Raw genomic sequence first — 25,785 nt, 5'->3', positions numbered from 1 at the left:
ATAAAATGTCTCTTTACTGAAAATTTAGTAAATAAAACCCTCCGTGTTTGTTAGAGTGGACAGCAGAGAGGTGGGTCTAAAATCATAAGGCAGCTTCTGAGTAAAAGTCAATTATTTAGTAAGCAATTCCCTGACTTTCATATTTTAATTCCAAAATATAGGTTTTGGTAGCTACGGCCATGTTTCCTGAGGCTGAAAAAGTAACTATTTTTGTTTTTGTAGTGACTGCATTATCAGAGCAACATAATAATACCAGTATTTTAGTATTTATTTCTCTTATTAACACCATTGTTTTAATTTTTTACGTGGTCACCATCATGATGCTGTTCCACCTGAGAGGAGGCCAGAGTTGAGGACTGAGGTTGCTCTCTCTTGGCTTGTCACTTTCCAAAAGGATGATCAGGAAAGAAGAGTATGATTAAGAAGAAAAATTACCCAAAGGGAGGAGGAAGGTCAAGCCCCAAAAGAGTGGAATAGGCCTTGACAGAAAAAAGGGGAAAGAAAAAGAGGGATTCGAGCCCTGGGGGAAAAGGAGGTAGTCAAACAGCCCAGACCAGGTGGAGGAATGAGCCTGGGAAACTCCCTCTGCTTTTTTACCTCCAATCACCTCATCATAATCCTCTTTCTGTTTTGGGGGGTTTTCTTGTTTTGTTTTTGAGGTAAGTTAGCCCTGAGCTAACATCTGCTGCCAATCCTCCTCTTTTTGCTGAGGAAGACTAGCCCTGAGCTAACATCCATGCCCATCTTTCTCTACTTTATATGTGGGATGCCTGCCACAGCACAGCCTGACAAGGGGTGCCAGGTCTGTACCCGGGATCCAAACCGACAAATTCCAGGCCGCTGAAGGGGAACATGTGCATTTAACCACTGCGCCACCGGGCTGGCCCCTCTTCTGTTTTCCTAAAGCTCCCTTCTTGGCTCTCCCCACCTCTACTCCCAACTCTAAGACTCTTTGAGGGACTTCTAAAAGTGGATCTGAGACCAGACTGGCTCTGGAGAATGCAAATGACTAATAAAATAAAATATGTTTAACTCCATTAGTAAACTAAGGCATATTTGATTATAAACCAGATTGTAGATTTTTAAAAGTCAAAATGAAGGTAATATATAATCACTAAAATTATGCATATTTATGTACTGTCATTTTATAGGATTGGGTTTGTAAAGTTAATTTTCAGAAGATATTTTTCCTCTTCTAGGAAGGAGCAATGTCTGCAATTTAGAGAGCTAATACCAGTAAAGCATCATTTCATAAATGTTGGCTTTGTGGGTCAAGTGATTATACTCTTCCCAGGTAAGAATGATTAAGAGGGCCAAGGTTAGTTTATAACCGAGGCTGCTTTAGGGCTGACTCTGTGCTGAGCTTCAGAGAAAGAATTGGAGAACTTTTTGTTTAGGGGAACTTTTTAAGGTAGGTGGTAGAGGCCAGGTCATCAGAGTCAGAGATCAGGGGACAGAGGCTAAGAATAAAGAATGTGAATTGCCTTGAGTATTCTGTTATATCATCTCAGGATCCTTAAAGGTGGTGGTATGTTCCTAATTTATGCAGTCAAGGAACTGCATAAGAACTTAAATTCTTACAAATAAGAGGTAGAATGGGCCAAGAACTATCTCTATAGGCAAGGAAATTAATCTTGTCTGAAGCGTCTTTGCACTAGATAAGAGGTGTTAGTAGTGAACATGCACTTTGTGATGACGTCCTCACTTCTGAATCATTTCCGGTGCTCTCTGACAAGTGCTTTCTGTGGTGGGTGTAGAAGTGTGACCAGGCAGAGGAAGAAAGAAGGAGGCAAAGAGTGAAAAGAAGGGTATACCTATGAAGTTTCCTAAAACAGAATTAACTATTATGTGAACAGTAAGTGAAGGCCATAACAAAAGGGAGTGGGAGAAAGATACAGTAACCTGTATTAATGTAATTTTGGTGCATAAATTCACTTTTAATTCTTATTCACAATTTTAAAAATGACCAAAACATGTAAAAATAACTAGGTACCTATGTTAATAGGTGTACAATAAAGAGGGAGCGGGAGAAAGACACTTTGCACTAGTAAACAACAATGCCATCAATCTATGACAGCTTTATGACTATCTAGAATTGTGCAAGGGAAATGATGACTTTGGAATGGATGACAGTATGCAGTAGTATGCAAACTCGCAAATTTTATGGCTGGGACATTTCTAAGTCATGGATTTGTTATTTAGAGAACGTTTACATTAGTTCATCAATCTCCCTTGTGAAACACTTCTTAAAGATGAGAATTGTTAACTACTCTCTAATATATATCCTATGTCCCTATGCATTCAGAGCCAAGCAAGCATAGCCCTTAGGCTGCAAAATAAGCAGGTCATGGCTACTAGAGAGATGACAAGGAGGCCTTTCCTCACTCTGCCTTCCAATACTCACAGTGCAACCCATGTCCACACAGACCCAGCAAAAGCAGCTGGTATCTATCCCCAGATGGATCCTCATAAGCTGATAGACTCAAAACAAGTGTCCTCTTTTTTGGACCATTGCCCCTTCTCCAGCTGATTACTAACAGCTCACAGCTGCCCCCTTCTCCAAAGAATTGCCCTCAGCTGACTGGAGTCACCCTGCCCAGAAAATTTTGCCTTTCAACCCCCAGTAGTCTAGAGCTGATGACTAATAAGGGATACAAAAGGCCTGTCCCATAATCAAGGGAAAACAACTCTGTGGTACAGTTTACGGTCCATAGCCCTCTCTTGCAATATTGGCTAATACTAAACTTTACCTGAGGTCACATCCTTGCTTTGTTCTTTCCCCTTCCCTATCCTATCTCACTCCTTCCTTACAAAATTTCCCAAGGAGGGGTCTATCAGTAAATGACATGTACCCAAATCCAATTGTCATGCTCTCTTCAAAGGAATACGGAACCTGAGTGCCAAACATATTCCTCTCTGCCCTGTTATGTAGCAACAGTCCTGCCTTCTCATGACAATCAAAGTCAACCAGGGCCTCCAGACTCAGCCTAAAGTTGCAGGCACGGAAAGCACAAACTCCCTGTGATGGTTAATTTTATGTGTCAACTTGACTGGGCCATGGAGTGCCCAGATATTTGGTCAAATATTATTTTGGGTGTGTCTGTGCAGATGTATTTGCATGACAGTAACATTTGAATCAGCAGACCGAGTAAAGCAGATTGCCCTGCTGAACGTGGGTGGCCCTCATCCAATCAGCTGAAGGCCTGAATAGTAAAGAAAGGCTGACTCTGCTTCAAGTAAGGAGGAACTCCTCCCTCCTGCCTGACTACTTTGGCTAGGACATCAGTCTTTTCCTGCCTTTGGACTCAAACAGAAACACTGGCTCTTCTTGAGTCTTGAGCCTGCCAGCTTTTGGACTAGGACTTATACCATTGGCTCTCTTGGGTCTCCAGTTTACTGACTGCAGATCTTGGGACTTAGGCTCCATAATCACATAAGCCAATTTCTTATATATATACATATCATATGGAGATATATACACATATCCCCTATTGATTCTATGTCTATGGAGAACTCTAACTAATATACTCCCTAAGCAGGCTACTAGGAGTTGAGCAGAGCTACTCTTTATCTCCTAGACCCAAGTATTCTGCTTGTTGGGGATACAGCACCATGTAATTTTTTTCTCCTACCTTTTTTTTAATTTAAATTTTTTAAAAGCATGGAATATAACAAGTACAGAAAGGTGCATAAAACCAAGGCATTCTGTTCAATGATTTCTCACGGGTCAAAGACTCACAAAACACAAACCAGATGAAGAACACTATCATCGCCCTGCAGCCCCTCTTGTGGCCTACTAGTCATTCCATCTGCTCTAACCTGAGTTTTAAAGTAAGGTGTTTCCTTGATTTTCTTGATTGTTTTATCACCTAAACATGCATCTCTAAAAACTTACTTTGTTCATACAGTGAAATATACACCTATAATGAAAGGCATAAGGGAGAACCCATCCTAACTGCTGGTTTTTAGCACAATCTTTTATCTTTTCCTCTTTTGCTTACTCTTGTCTCTCCCTTCTATCATCATCACTCTGTGGAAGCATGGGTACAAGATATATATTCCCTATATTTCTCTTGCTTATATCATAAAAATATATATACATTTACACCAGTAGTTTGTCTTTGTTGTATACATTTAGATCATTTTGTACACACTTTTCTGCATCTTACTTTTCTTTTTCTTTTTCTTTTTTTTTTTTTTTTTGAGAAAGATTAGCCCTGAGCTAACATCTGCCAATCCTCCTCTTTTTTCTAAGGGAGACTGGCCCTGAGCTAATATCTGTGCCCATCTTCCTCTACTTTATATGTGGGACGCCTACCACAGCATGGTGTGCCAACTGGTGCCAAATCCCAACCAGTGAACCCTGGGCTGCCAAAGCAGAATGTGTGCACTTAACTGCTGCACCACCAGGCCAGCCCCTGCATCTTACTTTTCTTTCTTTCTTTTTTTTAATTGAGTTAATGATAGGTTACAATCTTGTGAAATTTCATTTGTACATTAATGTTTGTCATTCATGTTGTAGGTCCACCACTTCACCCTTTGTGCCCATCCCCCATCCCACCTTTTCCCTGGTATCCACTAAACTGTTCTCTTAGTCCACATTTTTAAATTCCTCATCTGAGTGGAGTCATACACAGATTATCCTTCTCTCGCTGGCTTATTTCACTTAACATAATTCCCTCAAGGTCCATCCATGTTATTGCAAATGGAATGATTTTGTTCTGTTTTGCAGCTGAGTAGTATTCCATTGTATATATGTACCACATCTTCTTTATCCAATCATCTGTTGATGGGCACTTAGGTTGCTTCCATGTCTTGGCTACTGTAAATAATGCTGCAATGAACATTGGGGTACATAGGACTTTTGGGATTGCTGACTTCAAGCTCTTTGGATAAATACCCAGTAGTGGGATGGTTGGATCCTATGGTAGTTCTATTTTTAATTTTTTGAGGAATCTCCATACTGTTTTCCATAGTGGCTGCACCAGTTTGCATTCCCACCAGCAGTGTATGAGGTTTCCTTTTTCTCCACAACCTCTCCAACATTTGTTACTATTAGTTTTAGATATTTTTGTCATTCTAATGGATGTAAGGTGATATCTTAGTGTAGTTTTGATTTGCATTTCCCTGATGATCAGCGATGATGAGCATCTTTTCATGTGCCTATTGGCCATCAGTATATCTTCTTTGGAGAAATGTCTGTTCATGTCTCCAGCCCATTTTTTGATTGGGTTGTTTGATTTTTTGTTGTTGAGTTGTGAGAGTTCTTTATATATTATGGATATTAAGCCTTTGTCAGATATATGACTTGCAAATATTTTTTCCCAGTTAGTGAGTTGTTTTTTTGTTTCAATCCCGTTTTCATTTGCCTTGAAGAAGCTCTTTAGTCTGATGAAGTCCCATTTGTTTATTCTTTCTATTGTTTCCCTTCTCTGAGAAGACATGGTGTCCAAAAATATCCTTTTAATACTGATGTCAAAGAGTGTACTGCCTACGTTTTCATCTAGAAGCCTTATGGTTTCAGGTCTCACCTTTAGGTCTTTGATCCATTTTGAGTTTATTTTGGTGAATGGTGAAAAAGAATGGTCAATTTTCATTCTTTTACATGTGGCTTTCCAGTTTTCCCAGCACCATTTGTTGAAAAGACTTTCTTTTCTCCATGTATGCCCTCAGTTCCTTTGTCAAAGATAAGCTGTCCATAGATGTGTGGTTTTATTTCTGGGCTTTCAATTCTGTTCCATTGATCTGTGTACCTGTTTTTGTACCAGTACCATGCTGTTTTGATTACTGTAGCTTTGTAGTATGTTTTGAAGTCAGGGATTGTGATGCCTCCCGTTTTGTTCTTTTTTCTCAGGATTGCTTTAGCAATTCAGGGTCTTTTGTTGCCCCATATGAATTTTAGGATTCTTTGTTCTAATTCTGTAAAGAATGTCATTGGGATTCTGATTGGGATGGCGTTGAATCTGTAGATTGCTTTAGGTAGAACGGACATTTTAACTATGTTTATTTTTCCAATCCATGTACATGGAATGTCTCCATCTCCTTATGTCATCATCCAATTCTCTCAGAAAGGCCTTGTAATTTTCATTATATAGGTCCTTCACTTCCTTAGTTAAATTTACCCCAAGGTATTTGATTCTTTTTGTTCCGATTGTGAATGGTACTGTGTTCTTGAGTTCTTTTTCTGTTAGTTCGTTATTGGAGTATAGAAATGCTACTTATTTATGCAAATTGATTTTGTACCTTGCAACTTTGCTGTAGTTGTTGATTACTTCTAAGAGTTTTCCAATGGATTCTTTGGGGTTTTCTATATATATAGGATCATGTCGTCTGCAAACAGTGAGAGTTTCACTTCTTCCCTGCCTATTTGGATTCCTTTTATTCCTTTTTCTTGCCTAATTGCTCTGACCAGGACCTCCAGTACTATGTTGAATAAGAGTGGTGATAGAGGGCATCCTTGTCTCGTTCCTGTTTTCAGGGGGATGGCATTCAGTTTTTGCCCATTGAGGATGATGTTGGCTATGGGTTTGTCATATATGGCCTTTATTATGTTGAGGTAGTTCCCTTCTATCCCCATTTTGTTCAGACTTTTTATCATAAATGGCTGTTGGATCTTGTCAAATGCCTTCTCTGCATCTGTTGAGATGATCATATGTTTTTTATTCCTCAGTTTGTTGATGTGGTGTATCACATTGATTGATTTGCGGATGTTGAACCATCCCTGTGTCTCTGGTATGAATCCCACCTGATCATGATGTATGATCCTTTTGATGAATTGCTGAATTCTGGTTGCCAAAATTTTGTTTAGAATTTTTGCATCTATGTTCATCAGTGATATTGGCCTGTAGTTCTCTTTTTTCGTGCTGTCCTTGTCAGGTTTTGGTATCAGTGTGATGTTGGCCTAGTAGAATGTATTAGGAAGTGTTTCATCCTCCCTAATTTTTTTGAATAGCTTGAAAAGGACAGGTATTAAATCCTCTCTGAAAGTTTAGTAGAATTCCCCAGGAAAGCCATCTGGTCCTGGGGTTTTATTCTTTGGGATGCTTTTGATGGCTGTTTCAATCTCTTTCCTTGTGATTGGTCTGTTCAAATTGTCTGCCTCTTCTTGAGTGAGCTTTGGGAGATTGTAGGAGTCCAAGAATTTATCCATTTCCTCTAGGTTATCCATTCTGTTGGCATATAGTTTTTTGTAGTATTGTCTTATAATCCATTGTATTTCTGCAGAGTCTGTTGTTATTTCTCCTTTCATTTCTGATTTTGTTTATTTGAGCTTTCTCCCTTTTTTTCTTTGTACGTCTGGCTAGGGGTTTGTCAATTTTATTTATCTTCTCAAAAAACCAGCTCTTTGTTTCATTGATCCTTTCTACTGCCTTTTTCGTTTCAATAGTATTTATTTCTGCTCTGATTTTTACTATTTCTCTCCTTCTGCTGACTTTGGGCTTTATTTGTTCTTTTTTCTCTAGTTCAGTTAGGTGTAGTTTATGATTGCTTATTTGGGATTTTTCTTGTTTGTTAAGATATGCCTGTATTGCGATGACTTTTCCTCTTAACACAGCTTTTGCTGTATCCCATTGAGTTGGTATGGCATGTTATCATTTTCATTTGTTTCCAGGTATTTTTTAATTTCTTCTTTAATTTCTTCAATGATCCATTGCTTGTTCAGTAGTGTTGTTTAGTCTCCACATCTTTGTGCCTTTCTCAGCTTTTTGCTTGTAATTAATTTCTAGCCTTATAGCATTATGATCAGAGAAGATGCTTGTTATTATTTCAATTTTTTTAAATTTGTAGAGGCTTGCCTTGTTTCCCAACATATGGTCTATCCTTGAGAATGTTCCATGTGCACTTGAGAAGAATGTGTATTCAGCTGTTTTAGGATGAAATGATCTATATATGTCTATTAAGTCCAATTGTTTTAGTTTTTCATTTAGCTCCACTGTTTCCTTCTTGATTTTCTGTCTGGATGATCTGTCAATTGATGTGAGTAGGGTGTTGAGGTCCCCTACTATTATTGTGTTGTTTTCAACATCTTCCTTTAGGTCTGTTAATAGTTGCTTTATGAATCTTGGTGCTCCTGTGTTGGGTGAATAGATATTGATAAGTGTTATTTCTTCTTGATGAAGTGTCCCTTTAATCATTATATATTGTCCCTCTGTGTCTGTCTTTACCTGCCTTATTTTGAAATCTACTTTGTCTGATATAAGAATTGCAACACCTGCCTTTTTTTGCTTGTTATTAGCTTGAAGTATTGTTCTCCATCCCTTCACTCTGAGCCTGTGTTTGTCCTTGGGGCTAAGGTGTGTTTCCTGGAGGCAACAAATTGTTGGATCTTGTTCTTTAATCCATTTTGCCACTGTGTCTTTTTATTGGTGAGTTCAATCCATTTACATTGAGAGTGATTATTGTTGCATGTGGACTTAATGCTGTTAATCTGTCGCTCATTATCTTGTTTTCCTGCGTTTCTTTTCCTGTGTGCTTTAGCCTACCCATTTAATACTGCAATTTCTTATGCTGGGTTTCTTAGATTTTTCCTTATTTATGTTTTGTGCCTCTGTTCCATTTTTTAGTTTAGTGTCTACCCTGAAGTTTGTATTTAGAATCTCGTGTATAATATAGTCTATTCTCTGGTGGTCTCTTACTTACTTGGCCTATACTGATTTAGACCCTTTGCTCTTCCCCTCCTAAATAATTATTTTCATTTCTTATTCCAACTTGTGTTATGAATTTGTAGTTAGAGTGATAAGATCGTCCTTGCTTTGGTAGTTTCCTTACCTTTACCCTAATGCTGTAGTTGAATATTTGCTATCCTGTTCTGGTTCTATCCATCAGTCTCCCTAGTCTGTGGTTTGTGACCCCTTTCTCCCTTTTTTCTTTTTTCAGGTATGAGAGCCTTCTTGAGGATTTCTTGTAGTGGAGGGCTTTTAATTACAAATTCCCTTAACTTTTGTTTGTCTGGAAAAGATTTAATTTCTCCCTCATATCTGAAGGAAATTCTTGCTGGATAGAGTATTCTTGGCTGAAGATTTTTATCTTTTAAAGCTTTGAATATGTCACTCCATTCTCTCCTAGCTTGTAAGGTTTCTGTAGAGAAATCTGCTGAAAGTCTGATAGGAGCTCCTTTGTAGGTTATTCTCTTCTTTTTTCTTGCTTCCCTGAGTATTCTTTCTTTATCTTTCCTTCTTGCCATTTGTACTACTATGTGCCTTGCAGCGGGTCTTTTTACATTGACAAATCTAGGAGATCTGAAATCTTCCTCTACACACATTTCTCCATCAATCCCTGGATTTGGGAAGTTCTCTTCTATAATTTCATTAAGCACACTTTCTGCTCCATTTTCCTTTTCCACATTCTTGGGAATTCCTATGATCCTTAAGTTCTTACTCCTCATTGAATCCACTATCTCTCAGAGATTTCCTCATTTTTTTAAATTCTTAGTTCTCTTTCTTCCTCTGTCTGGAGCCATTCAGCCTGTCTATCTTCAATTATGTTAATTTGCTATTCTATGGTGTCTACACGGGCATTCAGGGAATCTATATTCTGTTTTATCTGGTCCATTGTGTTTTTCATCTCTAGTAATTCTGTTTGATTCTTCTTTATAATTTCAACCTCTTTTGTGAAGTAACTCCAGAACTCATTGGCTTATTTCTCTATCTTTCTCTCTACCTCATTGAGTTTTTTGATTATAGCTGCTCTGAACTCATTATCACTTAGTTTACCTAATTCCAAGTCCTCAGGACTTAATTCTATGTTTTTATTGTTTTCCTTCTGGTCTGGGGCTTTTATAAATTGCTGGATGGTAGAGGAGCGGTTTTTTTGCATGGTGGTAGAATTCGGTTGCAGTTACAGCCTGTCGCCACTAGATGGGGGTCGAGAGCCACGTGTTCTGAGCTCTCTGCCTTTGGGCAAGATGGTGGCGCCCAGTGCGCTTTCTGTGAGGGAGGGGCTGCTAGTCTCACCCGCCAATCTGGATTCGGATCAGTTCTGTTCTCTAGTCTCCTGAGGCCCTGGGTTTATGGGGTCGCCGCACACAGAACCTTTCCCCTGTCACCAGGTTTCCACTGAACCAGCAGCAGGAGTCCTGGATGATCCCCTAGTCATGCAGCCCCTCCCCTGCTCCTTCCCGGACTGGGCAGCAGGGATTGCAGACTCCAGGGGAGAGAGCGATGTTCTCTCCTACCCATTCCAGCGCCTCCGAGGCCGTCAGCAAGGTCTATGTTCTCCGCCTTCTTGGTATTGTAGGTCTCTAACGTGTTGGCATTAGATTTATTCTCTGAAATTCAGTTCTTCCAATCCTTTGTTGTATTTTGGAGGGGAGAGAATCCCAGGTCAGCTCACCCCGCCATTTTGCTCTGCCCCTTGCCAGCACCATGTAATTATTTATTGGTTTAAGGCGTACACTTCATCCTGAAGGATGTTACTCCATCTTCAAAACTTGCATCATCTGGACACCACCTGAACCATCCATGAACCAAGTTTGGGTTTTTTTCTTTCTCTGTCTGCCGATCTTACATAACTCCACTCCTGCATGAGGCCATAGGGGAAGAGTTGTGCAAGCAATATCAGTGAGTCAATGGTAGTTGACATGGGGTCTGGTCCACCTATTGATGAAGCTTACTTGTGTGCTCTGGATCTGCCTGATCATGATCTTGGTTGTACCTGATTTTGGGTGGACTCTTCTGAGCCCCTTGACCTTATGACTTGGTTAGTCTGTCAGAATCCAGTTCATGATGAGCAGTTCTAGTTTCACAGTCATTGATGTTCCACAGATAACTGCTCCAACTTTAGCAGGACCCAGTAGATGTTTTTTGAATAGTATATAGTTGTCTGTCACAGGTGGCAGATAATCTACTGGGATATCTCTGGGTAGTCCCATGCCAATTGAAAACCGTTAGTGGGTAAATCAATAACCATGGTTTGATACAGGCATGGTAACCACAGTCATCCTACCAGACAGGCCATCAAAATCAACAGAAGTATAAGAGTGAGAAGAACGTAAAATGGGTGATAGAAGATAAAGATAAGTACTAATTAATATCTTAAAATAATTATAAGTGAATGAAGCCAGACCAAGAAGAAAAAAAGAATACATAATATATAATTCCACTTATATAAAATTCTAGAAAATGCAAACTAATCCATAGTGACAGAAAGCACATCAGTGGTTACTTGGAGATGAGGAGGGGAGTGCAATCACATGGTGGAAGGACAGAGACGGCATTACAAAGGGACATAAAGAAACATTTGAGGGTTATGTATATGTTTATTATCTTGATTATGATGATTTCATGGGTATATACATATATCAAAGCTTTTCAAATTGTACATTTTAAATATGTGCAGTTTATTTATGTCAATTATATTGCCATTGGCTATATTTTATGCTATTTTTTAGAAACTCATCAAATGGTACACTTTAAATATGCATAGGTTGTTGTATGTAAATTCTATCTCAATAAAGTTGTAAAAAACAAATTACAGCTAGGACCAAGGGCTATAGTTCACACCACTAACCATTCTCTTGTAAGTTTCTCCTAGAATTATGACCACAGAATCCTGGAGAAGTTGTGCCTGGATGGAGTGAACTTAATGTGAGAAGCAAATAGATCTGTGTTGTGCAAACAGGTGAATAACATAGATGCTGTTTTGGTCTCCTGCCCAAATCCTTCTGACTGGGCTAGTATACCCCTCCCCAGCTGCTCTGGGTGTTGGCTGCCAGTGCCTCACAGGTCCCTCCCTTCTATAGTGAATTGCCCTTGGCTGGTGGGAGCCACTGTCCCCAAGAAGTCATGGGCTCACACTCCATCCAGGCAGCCTGCAGCCCTTGACTTAATGATAGAGAGGTACAAAAGGCTGGCCCTTTACCTCAAGGAGGAACAGCTCTGTGGTGTGGTTTATAGAGCCACCCCTCTATAAACAATGCCAAGGTTAGAACTTGCCTGAGGTCACATCCTTGCTTGGCTCTTTCCCCTTCCCTATTCTGCTTCACTCACTCCCTTATAAGTTTTTCTTGAGAAGCCCTCCCTTTATCAAACACGTGCACCCAAATTCCTGTCTCAGGCTTTGGTTCTAGGGAACCCAACCTAAATGAGCCCTGGTACAAATCCACCAATCTATGCTGAGACCCAGTTCCAAGAAGCTACCTCCTGCCTATCCTTGCTGGTTTGTATGTTCTTCTAAATGCTACCTTGGTCCATATCCCTCCAGCTTGTAAGTTTTCTCCTGGGTTTATCCTTTACATGTGCTCATAGCCTGTCTGGAACTAGGTTCCTGATTTATCCCTCCAAGCAGCATGATACCAATCAATGCTTTTCTATCTATACTGATAAACTTCCAACCACCACTAAGTGGTCATGAATCATCTTGTAAATTGCTGTGAGTCAACTCATGATCTGGGCTCATTGTGACTAGGCCCCATTACTCCATGAATGCTTAGTAAATATCTTCAAACTGATTAGTCAGAATAGAGGCCTGAAATAAATGCTCAAATAATTTATTGATAAGAAAACTATTAAAATGTTTGAGAAGAACAAATAACTTTATTAACCAAATATCAAAATTAAAAGTTTAACTTTGCTTACCTTTCCTGGGTGACCCAATGGATAACTAAATCTAAACGTTTTTCAGATAATCCACATTTGATTCCTTCCAGGGTTAGTTCTGCACCAATAGGACGTCTAAAAGCATGACTTGTGCTAAAGATAGCCTCAAAAAATAAGAGCAATGGAAAAGGCTTTCCTCTAATTCTTCCAACAGCTACAGAGGGAAGAAAAGTTCTTGAGTCAAATACTTTAAGTAACAGTTTGCTTTTTCTTACTTTATATTATTATTTTCATCTCTTTACATTTTCTAAAAATTTTCATCTAAAACTACATATTTGTAATTTTTAACTAACGCTTATGGATTAAACTTTATATTTTGGATAATGACTAAATATAACATACTATGTGAAAACCGAGGCAGAAATTAGAGTGCTGTGTCTACAAGCCAAGGAATACCAAAACAATGCTAAAGGAATGTGGACAGCCACCTACAAGCTAGAAGAAAAACATGGAATGGAATCTCCCTCAGAGTCTCCGAAAGGAACTTTAAAAAGCTGAAAGAATATACCACCAGTAGACCTGCACTACAACAAATGTCAAAAGTAGTCCTCCAAGCAGAAGGAAAATGATACCAGATAGAATTATGGATCTACACAAAGGAATGAAGACCAGAAATGGTATATGCTGTGAATATAAGTATTTAGAAGTATACTGTTTTTATACAATACATCAAGTGCTATAATACTACCTGAGGGTAGAATGCAATAAGCTAGATATAATCCATAAACCCTAAAGCAACCACCAAAGCAAGACAACAAAGAGTTATAGCTCATAAATCAACAAAGGAGAAAAATGGAATCATAAAAAAATTCAACTGATCCAAAAGACAGCAGAAAAAGAGGAAGAAAGTAATAAAGAAGAGATGAGAAAAAAGGGAAAACAAATAAAACTCAACCATGTCAACAATCACATTAAATGTAAATGATCTAAATATCCCAATTAAAAGGCAAAGATTATCAGATGCATAAAAAAGTAGGATCCAGGGCCAGCCCAGTGGCGTGGCAGTTAAGTGCGCACATTCTGCTTCTTGGTGGCCTGGGGTTTGCTGGTTTGGATCCTCGGTGCAGACATGGCACCGCTTGGCAAAAGCCATGCTGTGGTAGGCATCCCACATATAAAGTAGAGGAAGATGGGCATGGATGATAGCTCAGGGCCAGTCTTCCTCAGAAAAAAAGAGGAGGATTAGCAGTAGTTAGCTCAGGGCTAATCTTCCCCCCCCCCCCAAAAAAGTAGGATCCAAGTATATGTTGCCTAGAAGAAAAGGCAAGACACAAATAGATTAAAAGTATGGAAAAAGATATACCACGTGAATACCAATCAAAGAAAGATGGAATCACACTTCCAATTTCAAAACTTACTACAAAGCTATAGTAATCAAGACAGGAAGACAATAATCTAGATAAGGTAGATATCTAGAGCAATAGAATAAAGAGTCCAGAAATGAACCATAAACACTTACAGTCAATTGATTTTTGACAAAGGGGCCAAAATAATTCAATGAGTAAAGAAAAGTCTTTGCAACAAATGGTGTTGGGAAAATTGGATATACAAATGCAAAAGAATAAATTTGGACTCCTACCTCACACTATACACAAAAATTATCTCAAAGTAGATCATAGACCTAAATGTATAAAACTATTAGAAGAAACACAGGATCTTAAGATAGGCAAAGATTTCTTAGATGCAACACCAAAAGCTCAGCCATAAAAGAGAAGATTGGTAAACTGGACTTCATCAAAATTAAAAACTTTTGTGCTTCAAAAAAACACCATCAAGCCTTCCACTATGTGAGGATACAATGAGAAGTCTGCAACCCAGAAGAGAGCCCTCACCTGACCTTGCTGGCACCCTGATTTTGGACTTCCAGCCTCTGGAACTGATGCCTTTTTAAAAATCATTCAAAATGAGGGTGTTAAATCCCTGTAGAGTGGCCTTCCCCCTACCTTCAATGTACTGGTATAACTATGAAGTTTTAAAGAAATGGTTGTGTGCAAAATCTGGTTTGTATGAACCAATATTTATGATCAACTTTACTTCAGGGGCATTGTCTGGTTCTTTTGCAGCAGTTGCAACTTTGACGTTTGATGTGGTAAAAACACAAAAGCAGACACAACTTTGGATACATGAAAGTCATAAAATTTCTGTGCCTTTGCATATGTCAACCTGGGCTATAATGAAGAACATTGTCGCTAAGAGTAGGTTTTCTGGATTGTTTACAGGCCTAAATCCTCATTTAATTAAAATTGCTCCTGCTTGTGCTGTTATGATCAGTACCTATGAATCTGGAAAAGCTTTTTTCCAGAAACAAAATGCTTGAAGACAGCAAAACTAGTGATGCTGTTTCAATTTGAAATAACAGCCACAGCCAAATAAGTTGGAGACTCTTAGGCTTCTGTCAATCACAACTGCAGCTTGCGTTAGCATTTACCTTCTAGGAACTTATATGTATGATTTCATTTAATGCTGACATCATCCTGATGCCATCACAGAGAAGACGGTGATGTTTCCATTTTATAGAGGAAGATTAGCCCTGAGCTAACATCTGCTACCAATCCTCCTCTTTTTGCTGAGGAAGGTTGGCCCTGAGCTAGCATCCATGCCCATTTTCCTCTATTTTGTATGTGGGATGCCTGCACAGCATGGCTTGATGAGCAGTGATAGGTCCACGCCTGGGATCCGAACTGCTGAATCCCAGGACGCCAAAGTGGAGAGCATGAACTTAACTGCTATGTCACCAGGCCAGTCCCTAGAGTTTGCCATAAGGAAGAGGCACAGACAGGGCAAGGCTTGGAAGGAAGTGGGTATGGTTACAAAAGGGTAGCACAAGGGATCCTTGTGATGATGGAACTATTCTGTATCTTGACTGTGGTGCTCTAGACACGAACCTACACTTGTGATAAAACTCAGTAGAACTGGGGCCGGCTCCGTGGCCGAGTGGTTAAGTTCACGTGCTCTGCTGCGGCAGCCCAGGGTTTGAATCCTGGGCACGGACATGGCACCGCTCATCAGGCCACCTTGAGGTGGCGTCCCACATCCCACAACTAGAAGGACCTGCAACTAAGATATACAACTAGGTACTGGGTGGGGTTTGGGAAATAAAGCAGAAAAAAAAAAAATTCAGTAGAACTAAAAACACACACTAATGAGTAAATGTATATCTGAATGGGAAAAACAAAACAAAACAAAACACCATCAAGAAAGTGAAAAGACAATCCACAGACTGAAAGAAAATATTTGCACATCACCTATCTGATAGGGAATTTTTTAACTTATTTTTTATTTATTATTGAGGTGATAATAGTTTATAACATTGCAAAATTTCAGTTGTACATTACTTGTCAGTCATCATATAAATGTGCCCCTTCACCCCTTGTGCCCACCCCCAACCCCCTTCCCCTCTGGTAACCACTAAACTGCTCTCCTTGTCTGTATGTGACTTTATCTTGCACATACGAGTGAAATCATATGGTGTTTGTCTTTCTCTGTCTGGCTTATTTCACTTAACATAATACCCTCAAGGTGCATTCATGTTGTTGCAAATGGGACGATTTTGTCTATTTTATGGCTGAGTTTTGTCTATTTTATGGCTGAATATAAATGGAATATTTATATTCCTTTGCATATACATATATACCACATCTTCTTTATCCAATCATTAGTTGATGGGCACTTGGGTTGCTTCCACTTCTTGGCTATAGTGAATAATGCTTCAATGAACATGGGGTGCATAAGTCTCTTTGAATTGTTGATTTCAAGTTCTTTGCATAAATACTCAGTAGTGGGATAGCTGAGTCATACAGTATTTCTATTTTTAATTTCTTGAGGAATCTCCATACTGTTTTCTATAGAAGCTGCACCAGTTTGCATTCCCACCAGCAGTGTATGAGGGTTCCCTTTTCTCCATATCCTCTCCAAAATTGGTTATTGTTTTTCATGGTGATTATAGCCATTCTAATGGGTGTAAGGTGATCTCTTAGTGTAGTTTTGATTTGCATTTCCCTGATGAATAGTGATGTTGAATATCTGTTCATGTACCTATTGGCCACCTGTGTATCTTCTTTGGAAAAATGTCTGTTCATATCGTCTGCCTATTTTTTAAAAAATTTCTATTGAGTTAATGATAGGTTACAATCTTGTGAAATTTCAGTTGTACATTATTGTTTGTCAGTCGTGTTTTAGGTGCACCCCTTCACCCTTTGTGCACACCTCCACCCCCCCCCCCCCACCTTTCCCCTGGTAGCCACTAATCTGTTCTGTTTGCCTACATTTTTAACTTCCTCATATGAGTGGAGTCATACAGAGATTGTCCTTCTCTATCTGGCTTATTTCACTTAACATAATTCTCTCAAGGTCCATCCATGTTGTTGCAAATGGGACGATTACGTTCCTTTTTATGGCTGAGTAGTATTCCATTGTATATATATACCATGTCGTCTTTATCCAATCATCTGTTGATGGGCACTTAGGTTGCTTCCATGTCTTGGCTATTGTAAATAATGCTGCAATGAACATTGGGGTACATAGGACTTTTGGGATTGCTGACTTCAAGTTTTTTGGACAGATACCCAGTAGTGGGATAGCTGGGTCGTATGGTAGTTCTATTTTTAATTTTTTGAGGAATCTCCATACTGTTTTCCATAGCGCCTGCACCAGTTTGCATTCCCACCAGCAGTGTATGAGGTTTCCTTTTTCTCCACAACCTCTCCAACATTTGTTACTATTAGTTTTAGATATTTTTGTCATTCTAATGGGTGTAAGGTGATATCTTAGTGTAGTTTTGATTTGCATTTCCCTGATGATCAGTGATGATGAACATCTTTTCATGTGCCTATTGGCCATCCGTATATCTTCTTTGGAGAAATATCTGTTCATGTCTCCTGCCCATTTTTTGATCGGGTTGTTTGATTTTTTGTTGTTGAGTTGTGAGAGTTCTTTATATATTATGGATATTAAGCCTTTGTCAGATATATGACTTGCAAATATTTTTTCCCAGTTAGTGAGTTGTTTTTTTGTTTCAATCCTGTTTTCATTTGCCTTGAAGAAGCTCTTTAGTCTGATGAAGTCCCATTTGTTTATTCTTTCTATTGTTTCCCTTCTCTGAGAAGACACAGTGTCTGAAAATATCCTTTTAATACTGATGTCAAAGAGTGTACGGCCTACATTTTCATCTAGAAGCCTTATGGTTTCAGGTCTCACCTTTAGGTCTTTGATCCATTTTGAGTTTATTTTGGTGAATGGTGAGAAAGAATGGTCAATTTTCATTCTTTTATATGTGGCTTTCCAGTTTTCCCAGCACCATTTGTTGAAAAGACTTTCTTTTCTACATTGTGTGCCCTCAGCTCCTTTCTTGAAGATTAGCTGTTCATAGATGTGTGGTTTTAGTTCTGGGCTTTCAATTCTGTTCCATTGATCTGTGCACCTGTTTTTGTACCAGTACCATGCTGTTTTGATTACTGTAGCTTTGTAGTATGTTTTGAAGTCAGGGATTGTGAGGCCTCCTGTTTTGTTCTTTTTTCTCAGGATTGCTTTAGCAATTCAGGGTCTTTTGTTGCCCCATATGAATTTTAGGATTCTTTGTTCTAATTCTGTAAAGAATGTCATTGGGATTCTGATTGGGATGGCGTTGAATCTGTAGATTGCTTTAGGTAGAACGGACATCTTAACTATGTTTATTCTTCCAATCCATGTACATGGGATGTCTTTCCATCTCTTTATGTCGTCATCCATTTCTTTCAGAAAAGCCTCGTAATTTTCATTGTATAGGTCTTTCACTTCCTTAGTTAAATTCACCCCAAGGTATTTTATTCTTTTTGTAGTGACTGTGAATGGTACTGTGTTCTTGAGTTCTTTTTCTGTTAGTTCGTTATTGGAGTATAGAAATGCTACTTATTTATGCAAATTGATTTTGTACCCTGCAACTTTGCTGTAGTTGTTGATTACTTCTAAGAGTTTTCCAATGGATTCTTTCGGGTTTTCTATATATAGGATCATGTTGTCTGCAAACAGTGAGAGTTTCACCTTCCCTGCCTATTTGGATTCCTTTTATTCCTTTTTCTTGCCTAATTGCTCTGACCAGGACCTCCAGTACTATGTTAAATAAGAGTGGTGATAGAGGGCATCCTTGTCTCGTTCCTGTTTTCAGGGGGATGGCGCTCAGTTTTGGCCCATTGAGTATGATGTTGGCTATGGGTTTGTCATATATGGCCTTTATTATGTTGAGGTAGTTCCCTTCTATCCCCATTTTGTTCAGACTTTTTATCATAAATGGCTGTTGGATCTTGTCAAATGCCTTCTCTGCATCTATTGAGATGATCATGTGGTTTTTATTCCTCAGTTTGTTGATGTGGTGTATCACATTGATTGATTTGCGGATGTTGAACCATCCCTGTGTCTCTGGTATGAATCCCACCTGATCATGATGTATGATCCTTTTGATGAATTGCTGAATTCTTGTTGCCAAAATTTTGTTTAGAATTTTTGCATCTATGTTCATCAGTGATATTGGCCTATAGTTCTCTTTTTTCGTGCTGTCCTTGTCAGGCTTTGGTATCAGTGTGATGTTGGCCTTGTAGAATGTGTTAGGAAGTGTTTCATCCTCCCTAATTTTTTTGAATAGCTTGAAAAGGACAGGTATTAAATCCTCTCTGAAAGTTTAGTAGAATTCCCCAGGAAAGCCATCTGGTCCTGGGGTTTTATTCTTTGGGATGCTTTTGATTGCTGTTTCAATCTCTTTCCTTGTGATTGGTCTGTTCAAATTGTCTGCCTCTTCTTGAGTGAGCTTTGGGAGATTGTAGGAGTCCAAGAATTTGTCCATTTCCTCTAGGTTATCCATTTTGTTGGCATAAAGTTTTTCGTAGTATTCTCTTATAATCCGTTGTATTTCTGCAGTCTGTTGTTATTTCTCCTCTTTCATTTCTGATTTTGTTTATTTGAGCTTTCTCCCTTTTTTTCTTTGTACGTCTGGCTAGGGGTTTGTCAATTTTATCTATCTTCTCAAAGAACAAGCTCTATGTTTCACTGATCCTTTCTACTGCCTTTTTTGCTTCAATAGCATTTAATCTGCTCTGATTTTTATTATTTCTCTCCTTCTGCTGACTTTGGGCTTTGTTTGTTCTTCTTTCTCTAATTCGGTTAGGTGTAGTTTAAGATTGCTTATTTGGGATTTTTCTTGTTTGTTGAGATGTGTCTGTATTGTGATGAATTTACCTCTTAATACACCTTTTGCTGCATCCCATATGAGTTGATATGGCATGTTATCATTTTCATTTGTCTCCAGGTATTTTTTTATTTCTTCTTTAATTTCTTCAATGATCCATTGCTTGTTCAGTAGTGTGTTGTTTAGTCTCCACATCTTTGTGCCTTTCTCAGCTTTTTGCTTGTAATTACTTTCTAGCTTTATAGCATTATGATTGGAGAAGATGCTTGTTATTATTTCAATTTTTTTAAATTTGTAGAGGCTTGACTTGTTTCCCAACATATGGTCTATCCTTGAGAATGTTCCATGCGCACTTAAGAAGAATATGTATTCTGCTGTTTTTGAATGAAGTGATCTATATATGTCTATTAAGTCCAATTGTTTTAGCTTTTCATTTAGCTCCACTGTTTCCTTGTTGATTTTCTGTCTGGATGATCTCTGCATTGATCTGAGTCGGGTGTTGAGGTCCCTACTATTATTGTGTTACTTTTAATATCTTCTTTTATGTTTGTTAATAGTTGCTTTATGAACTTTGGTGCTCCTTTGTTGGGTGCATAGATATTTATAAGCGTTATTTCTTCTTGATGAAGTGTCCCTTTGATCGTTATATAATGTCCCTCTGTGTCTATCTTTACCTGCCTTATTTTGAAATCTGTTTTACCTAATATAAGTATTGTGACACCTGCTTTCTTTTGCTTGCTTTTAGCTTGGAGTATTGTCTTCTACTCCTTCACTCTGAGCCTGTGTTTGTCCTTGGGGCTGAGGTGTGTTTCCTGGAGGCAACAAATTGTTGGATCTTGTTCTTTAATCCATTTTGCCCGTCTGTGTCTTTCTATTGGAGAGTTCAATCCGTTTACATTGAGGGTGATTATTGATGCAACAGAGCTTAATGCTGTGATTCTGTCACTCGTTATCTGGTTTTCCTGTGTTACTTTTGTGTCTCGTCCTGTGTGTTTTAGTCTACCCATTGACTTCTGCAGTTTCTTATGCTGGGTTTCTTAGATTTTTCCTTATTTATGTTTTGTATCTCTGTTCTGTTTTTTAGCTTAGTGGCTACCCTGAAGTTTGTATTGAAAATCTCGTGTATGATATAGTCCATTTTCTGGTGGTCTCTTACTTACTTGGCCTAGACTGATTTAGTCCTTTCCTCTTCCCCTCCTAAATTATTATTTTCATCTCTTATTCCAACTTGTGTTGTGAGTTTGTGGTTGGCACGATAAGATTGTCTTTGCTTTGGTGGTTTCCTTCCCTTTATCCTAATGCTATAGTTGAATATTTGCTATCCTATTCTGATTTTATCTATTTGTCTCCCTACTCTGTGATTTGTGACCCCTTTCTGCCTTTTTTCTTTTTTCAGGTATGAGAGCCTTCTTGAGGATTTCTTGTAGTGGAGGGCTTTTAGTTACAAAGTCCTTTAGCTTTTGTTTGTCTGGAAAAGATTTAATTTCTCCCTCATATCTGAAGGATATTTTTGCTGGATAGAGTATTCTTGGCTGAAGATTTTTATCCTTTAAAGTGTTGAATATGCCATTCCATTCTCTCCTAGCTTGTAAGGTTTCTCCAGAGAAATCCGCTGAAAGTCTGATAGGAGTTCCTTTGTAGGTTATTTTCTTCTGCCTTGCTGCCCTGAGTATTCTTTCTCTGTCATTCATTTTTGCCATTTGTACTACTATGTGCCTTGCAGCAGGTCTTTTTACATTGACAAATCTAGGAGAACTGAAAGCTTCCTCCACACACATTTCTCCCTCAATCCTTAGATTTGGGAAATTTTCTTCAATTATTTCTTTGAGCACTCCTTCTGCTCCATTTTCCTTTTCCACACCCTCAGGGATTCCAATAATTCTTAAATTGGATTTCCTCATTGAATCCGCTATTTGTCTGAGATTTTGCTCATTCTTTTTAATTCTTAGTTCTCTTTCTTCCTCTGTCTGGAGCCATACAGCCTGTCTATCTTCAATTATGCTAATTTGTTCCTCTATGGTATCTACACGTGCATTCAGGGAATCCATATTCTGTTTTATCGGATCCATTGTACTTTTCATCTCCAGCATTTCTGTTTGATTCTTCTTTATAGTTTCAATCTCTTTTGTGAAGTAACTCCAGAACTCATTGACTTGTTTCTCTATATTTCCCTTTACCTCATTGAGTTTTTTGATGATAGCTACGCTGAACTCATTTTCACTTAGTTTACCTATTTCCAAGTCCTCAGGACTTAATTCTGTGTTTTTCTTGTTTTCCTTGTGGTCTGGAGCTTTTATAAATTGCTGGATGGTAGAGGAGCACTTTTTGCACATGATGCTATTATTCAGTTGCAGTTACAGCCTGTCCCCACTAGATGGGGGTCGAGAACCACGCGTTCTGAGCCCTCCTCCTTCAGCTGTGATGGTGGCGTACAGCGCGGGTTGGGGGAGGAAGGGCACTTTATCTCGCGTGCCGACCTGGATTCCAATCAGCTCTTGCTCTCTGGTTTCCCGGGGCCCTGTCCTCTGCGTATTTTTCGATCAGGTTGTTTTTTGTTGTTGTTCAGTTGTGTGAGTTCACATATTTTGGAGATTAATGCCTTTTTGCATATATGACTTGTGAATATTTTCTCTCAGAGGTGGGTTGTCTTTTTGTTTTGTTCTTGGTTTCCTTTGCCTTACAGAAGCTCCTTTGTCTGATGAAGTCCCACTTGTTTATTTTTTTCTTTTGTTTCCTTTATCTGAGTAGATACGGTATTTGAAAAGATCCTTCGAAGACTGACGTCAAAGAGTGTATTGCCTATATTTTCTGCTAGGAGTTTCATGGTTTCAGGTCTCTACTTTCAAGTCTTTGATCCGTTTTGAGTTAATTTTTGTGTATGGCAAAAGATAATGGTCTACTTTCATTCTTTTGCATGCGGCTGTCCAGTTTTCCCAATACCATTTATTGAAGAGATTTTCCTTTCTCCATTCTATGTACTTAGCTCCTTTGTCAAAGATTAGCTGTCCATAGATGTGTGGTTTTATTTCTGGGCTTTCAATTCTGTTCTATTGATCTGTGTCTGTTTTTGTACAAGTACGATGCTGATTTGATTAGTATAGCTCTGTAGTATATTTCAAAGTCAGGGATTGTGGTGCCTCTAGCTTTGTTCTTTTTTCTCAGGATTACTTTAGCAATTTGGGGTCTTTCGTTGCCCCATATGAATTTTAGGATTCTTTGTTCTATGTCTGTGAAGAATGTCCCTGGGATTTTGATTGGGACTGCTATCAATCTGTAGATTGCTTTAGGCAGTAGGGACATTTTAACTATGTTTATTCTTCCAATCCATGTGCATGCACTATCTTTCCATTTCTTTATGTTATCATCAATTTCTTTCAACAACATCTTATAGTTTTCATTGTATAGGTCTTTCACCTCCTTGGTTAAATTTATTCCTAGATATTTTATTCCCTTTGTTGCGATCGTAAATGGGATTTTATTCTTGATTTCTCTTTCTGTTAGTTCACTATCAGAGTATAGAAATGCAACTAATTTTTTAAGCTGATTTTGTACCCTGTAACTTTGCTGTAGTTGTTGATTATTTCTAAAAGTTTTCCAATGGATTTCTTTAGGGTTCTCCACGTGTAAAATCATGTCATCTACAAACAGCGAGAGTTTCACTTCTTCATTGCCGATGTGGACTCCTTTTATCTCTTTTTTCTTGCCTAATTGCTCTGACCAAAACCTCCAGTACTATATTGAATACCTCTAGCAAGAGTGGGCACCCTTGTTTTGTTCCTGTTCTGAGAGGGATGGCTTTCAGCTTTTCCCCATTGAGTATGATGTTGCCTGTGGGTTTGTCATACATGGCCTTTATTATGTTGAGGTACTTTCCTTCTATACCCATTTTATTGAGAGTTTTTATCATAAATGGCTGTTGGATCCTGTCAAATGCTTTTTCTGCATCTATTGAGATAATCATGCAGTTTTTATTCCTCATTTTGTTAATGTGGTGTATCACATTTATTGATTTGAGGATGTTGAACCATCCCTGTGTCCCTTGTATGAATCCCACTTGATCATGGTGTATGATCTTTTTAATGTATTGCTGTATTTGGTTTGCCAATATATTGTTAAGGATTTTTGCATCTATGTTCATCAGCAATATTGGCCTGTAATTTTCCTTCTTTGTGTTGTCCTTGTCTGGCTTTGGGATCAGGGTGATGTTGGCCTTTTAGAATGTGTTAGGAAGTGCTCCATCTTCCTCAATTTTTTGGAATAGTTTGAGAGGGATAGGTATTAAATTTTCTTTGAATGTTTGGGAGAATTCTCTAGAGAAGCCATCTGGTCCTGGACTTTAATTTTTGGGGGAGGTTTTTGATTACTGTTTCAATCTCTTTACTTGTGATCAGTCTATTCAGATTCTCTATTTTTTCTTGGTTCAGTTTTGGGAAGTTGTATGCTTCTAAGAATTTATCCATTTCTTCTAGATGGTCCAGTTTGTTGGCATATAGTTTTTCATAGTATTCTCCTATAATCCTTTGTATTTCTGTGGTATCCATTGTAATTTCTCTTGTTTCATTTTATTTATTTGAGCTTCTCTCTTTTTCTTCTTAGTGAGTCTGGCTAAGGGGTTGTCAATTTTGTTTATCTTCTCAAAGAAGCAGCTCTTTGTTTCATTGCTCATTTCTGCTGTTTTTTCCTGTTGTTGTTGTTGTTGTTGTTTCAATTTCACTTATCTCTGCTCTAATTTTTATTATTTCCCTCCTCCTGCTGACTTTGAGCCTTGTTTGTTCTTCTTTTTCTTTTTTTAAAGAATGGCACCTGAGCTAACAGCTATTGCCAATCTTCTTCTTCTTCTTTTTTTTCTTCCCACCCCCCCCCCCAGTACCTAGTTGTATATTCTAGCTGTGAGTTCCTCTGGTTGTGCTATGTGGGACACCAACTAAGCATGTCCTGATGAGTGGTGCCATGTCCACGCCCAGGATCTGAACCAGAGAAACCCTAAGCCGCTGAAGTGGAGCGTGCAAACTTAACCACTCAGCCACAGGGCCGGCCCTGTTCTTCTTTTTCTAATTCTCTTAAGTGTAGTTTAAGATTGCTTATTTGAGATTTTTCTTGTTTGTTAAGGTGGACTGTATTGCTATGAATTTCCCTCTTAGGACTGCTTTTGCTGTAACCCATATGAGTTGGTATGGAGTATTTTCATTATCATTTGTCTCCAGATATATTTTCTTTTTAAAGATTGGCACCTGGGCTAAGAACTGTTGCCAATCTTCCTTTTTTTTTTCTTCTTAAGGATTGGCACCTGGGCTAACAACTGTTGCCAATCTTTTTTTTTTCTGCTTTCCTTCCCAAACCGCCCCTGTGCACAGTTGTATATCTTAGTTGCAGGTCCTTCTAGTTGTGGGATGTGGGATGCCGCCTCAACATGGCCTGACAAGCAGTGCCATGTCTGCGCCCAGGATCCAAACCCTGGGCTGCCACAGCAGAGCGTGCGAACTTAACCACTTGGCCACAGAGCCCGCCCCAGGGATATTTTTTGATTTCTCCTTTAATTTCTTCAATGATCAATTGGTTGTTCAGTAGTATGCTGTTTAGTCTCCACATGTTTGTCACTTTCCCAGCTTTTTTCTTGCAGCTGATTTCTCGTTTCATAGCATTATGGTCAGAAAAGGTACTTGATATGGCTTCAGTCTGCTTAAATTTATTGAGGCTTGCCTTTTTGCCTAACATATGGTCTATCCTTGAGAATGTTCCATGTGCACTTGAGAAGAATGTGTATTCTGTTGTTTTTGGATGGAGTGTTCTATATATATATCTATTAAGTCCATCTGGTCCAGTTTTTCATCTAAATCCACTATTTCCTTCTCAACTTTCTGTCTGGATGATCTATCCATTGATGTAAGTGGGGTGTTAAGGTCCCCTAATATTATTGTGTTGTTGTTAATATCTCCTTTTAGGCTTGTTAATAGTTGCTTTATGTACTTTGGTACTCCTGTGTTGGATGCATATGTAGTTATAAGTGTTATGTCTCCTTGGTGGAGCATCCGT

General features: G+C 38.7%; 1 protein-coding gene across 6 annotated transcripts in view; it reads right to left on the bottom strand.

Moving 5' to 3' along the window:
* Positions 1-25,785, bottom strand: part of CLHC1 (clathrin heavy chain linker domain containing 1) — a 64,663-nt gene that overhangs the window by 9,075 nt on the left and 29,803 nt on the right. For all 6 annotated transcript variants that reach the window (XM_014842999.3, XM_044772474.2, XM_044772473.2 and 3 more), the window contains one exon: positions 12,576-12,750. In XM_014842999.3, the coding sequence (XP_014698485.2) occupies positions 12,576-12,750 (175 nt within the window). The remainder of the gene's footprint in view (positions 1-12,575; positions 12,751-25,785) is intronic.

This window comes from Equus asinus, chromosome 6 (genome assembly GCF_041296235.1).
Source record: "Equus asinus isolate D_3611 breed Donkey chromosome 6, EquAss-T2T_v2, whole genome shotgun sequence".
Taxonomy (NCBI): Eukaryota; Metazoa; Chordata; class Mammalia; order Perissodactyla; family Equidae; genus Equus; species Equus asinus.
Note: the sequence above shows the minus strand (reverse complement) of the source record. Positions and strands in the feature narration are given on the sequence as shown.